Source organism: Miscanthus floridulus, chromosome 13 (assembly GCF_019320115.1).
Source record: "Miscanthus floridulus cultivar M001 chromosome 13, ASM1932011v1, whole genome shotgun sequence".
NCBI classification, from domain to species: Eukaryota; Viridiplantae; Streptophyta; class Magnoliopsida; order Poales; family Poaceae; genus Miscanthus; species Miscanthus floridulus.
This window is the reverse complement of record NC_089592.1, coordinates 88,025,214-88,027,191: the sequence shown is the minus strand read 5'-3', so window position 1 is coordinate 88,027,191 and position 1,978 is coordinate 88,025,214. Positions and strand designations below refer to the sequence as shown.

General features: G+C 56.4%; 1 protein-coding gene across 1 annotated transcript; it reads right to left on the bottom strand.

Moving 5' to 3' along the window:
- Positions 1-489: 489 nt before the first annotated feature.
- LOC136499054 (zinc finger protein ZAT2-like) lies at positions 490-1,419 on the bottom strand. The gene has a single exon (XM_066494756.1). The coding sequence runs from the start codon at positions 1,406-1,408 to the stop codon at positions 590-592; it is 819 nt and encodes a 272-aa protein (XP_066350853.1). The 5' UTR covers positions 1,409-1,419; the 3' UTR covers positions 490-589.
- Between the last annotated feature and the right edge of the window lie 559 nt (positions 1,420-1,978).

The window sequence follows — 1,978 nt, the reverse complement described above, 5'->3', positions numbered from 1 at the left end:
CTGTTGCCACTTACTACTCCCCCCGTTTGAAATTTTAACTTTTTAAAACACATAGCTTTCGCTACGCAACCAAATTTAAAACAGAGGGAGTATCATGTGTTCGCAAACGATGGACACAAAAGTTGTTTGAACACAGATATATACTTTATTACATATATCACAATCATGAAGGGTGGGCCTGGTGCAAGCGGTAGAGTCTTACCGCTTGCGACTGGAAGGTCCCGGGTTCGAGTCGTGGTCTCCTCGCATTACACAGGCGATGGTAAGGCTTGCCACTAACACCCTTTCTCAGACCCCGCACAGAGCGGGAGCTCTCTGGGTACATATATCACAATCAGCTAAACATATACACGGATATACATACGTTACAGACTTACAGTTAGACAGTTAGTACACCACTGGAAAGTTCAGATTAGCAAGCCGCCGATTCAGATAGATGAGAAAAACTTCCTTTCTGAATCAGGGCGTCTAGAAAAGACACAGACAAAACAAAGGCTACCAGCATTGTACACATGCACATATATTATAGATGCATATATGTATATCAGAGCTAGCTAGCTAGTGGACTGTTGCAACGCTAGCTCTAGAACTAGAACCCAAGCTTCAGATCCAAGGTCGCGTCCAAGACCTCGCCTTGATCGCGCTTCCGTTTCTTTGGCAATGGCGGCATCGCTGGCGGCGGCAGGTTGAGGTCCAGCGTGGTGGCCGGCGCCGCTTGTGACGACGACGTGGGCGATGCGCTGCAGCCGCTAGATGTTGCAACCGCCATCGTCACCTCCGCGCATGTCGTCTTCTCCCAGTGGCACCGCTTGTGCCCGCCGAGAGCCTGCCCGGTGGCGAACCCTCGAGCGCAGACGCTACACTTGTGGTCGTCGCATCTTGGCGGCGGCGGCGAAGAAGCCGACGTGCTGGCGCCGCAGCTCGCCTTGGCGGTAGGCGAGGCGCCGAGAATACTCTTCTTGCCCTTGCCAGGCTCACCTTGCCGCAGCATGAGCAGGCTCGTGGCGATGTCGCGCTCCTGCTCGGTGAAATGCAGGTCCGCTGCCGCAGCCGCCGCCACGACGGCCTGGTGGCGGAAGTGCGGTGGCTTCTTGATCCCGCGCCACTGGCGCTCTGGGTGGCACCGCATGTGGCCGAACAGCGCCTTCCACGACGGGAACTGCTTGCCGCACTCGCTGCACGGCGACGGCGGCGTGTCCTCCGTGAGCGACGACGACCGCACCCGGGCGACGCCGCCGTCCGACGGCCGCGGCACCGGCCTCGGGGAGATCGCGCAGAAGAACGGGGGAGGTGGAAGCGCCAGCGACAGAGTGAGCGTCGTGTCGTGGTGGGGCGGCGGTGGAGGCGGCGACAGTGGCTGCGGAGGACGAGCAGGAGGAGCCGCGGCAAGCCGGATCGGAGTGGCCATGGCGAACCTGATCGGGGAGGTTGGGCGAGGAGGGAAGTGGAAGTTGCACTTCCGAAGGAGGCTGGGGGGCCGATATGTACGGACGCGCTCGTGCCGCGGCGGTTGCCGGCGGTTGCTGCTGCATCCTGAGACTTGAGAGGCTGTGCCTTCGGGGTCGGGCTTCCGTTGCTTCGCCTTTCTTTCGTATCCATTTGGGCGGATCCAAGGGAGTAGGTCTTGAGCCGGCCAGCCCAACAGCGTCCGCGCACCAGGAGCCGCGCCCCTCCCGTACTCCCGCCCAGCCCGCCAGGGTCAACCGGCCAGGTGCGAGGTGGCCCCTCCTAGTACAGACTGCAGTGACTCAGTGATACTTCTGCTGCTTCATTCTATTTTCGATTTTTAGTATTTAGTGATTCACAAATTCAGTCGTATTGTAGGGCATTAGAATGGAAAAATATTTTGTTAAGAAAGATGCACTTTGAGTCGATATCATGATTTATGTTCTTTGTTATATTTATTGGTATATGGCTAGTATGGTTCAAGCCTTCTATTATTTAGGTCCAGTTTAGTTCCCTTTCAAAATACCAAATT

Excerpts from the sequence above, each read along its gene's own strand:
- LOC136499054 (XM_066494756.1), bottom strand. The coding sequence starts at position 1,408 with ATGGCCACTCCGATCCGGCTTGCCGCGGCTCCTCCTGCTCGTCCTCCG.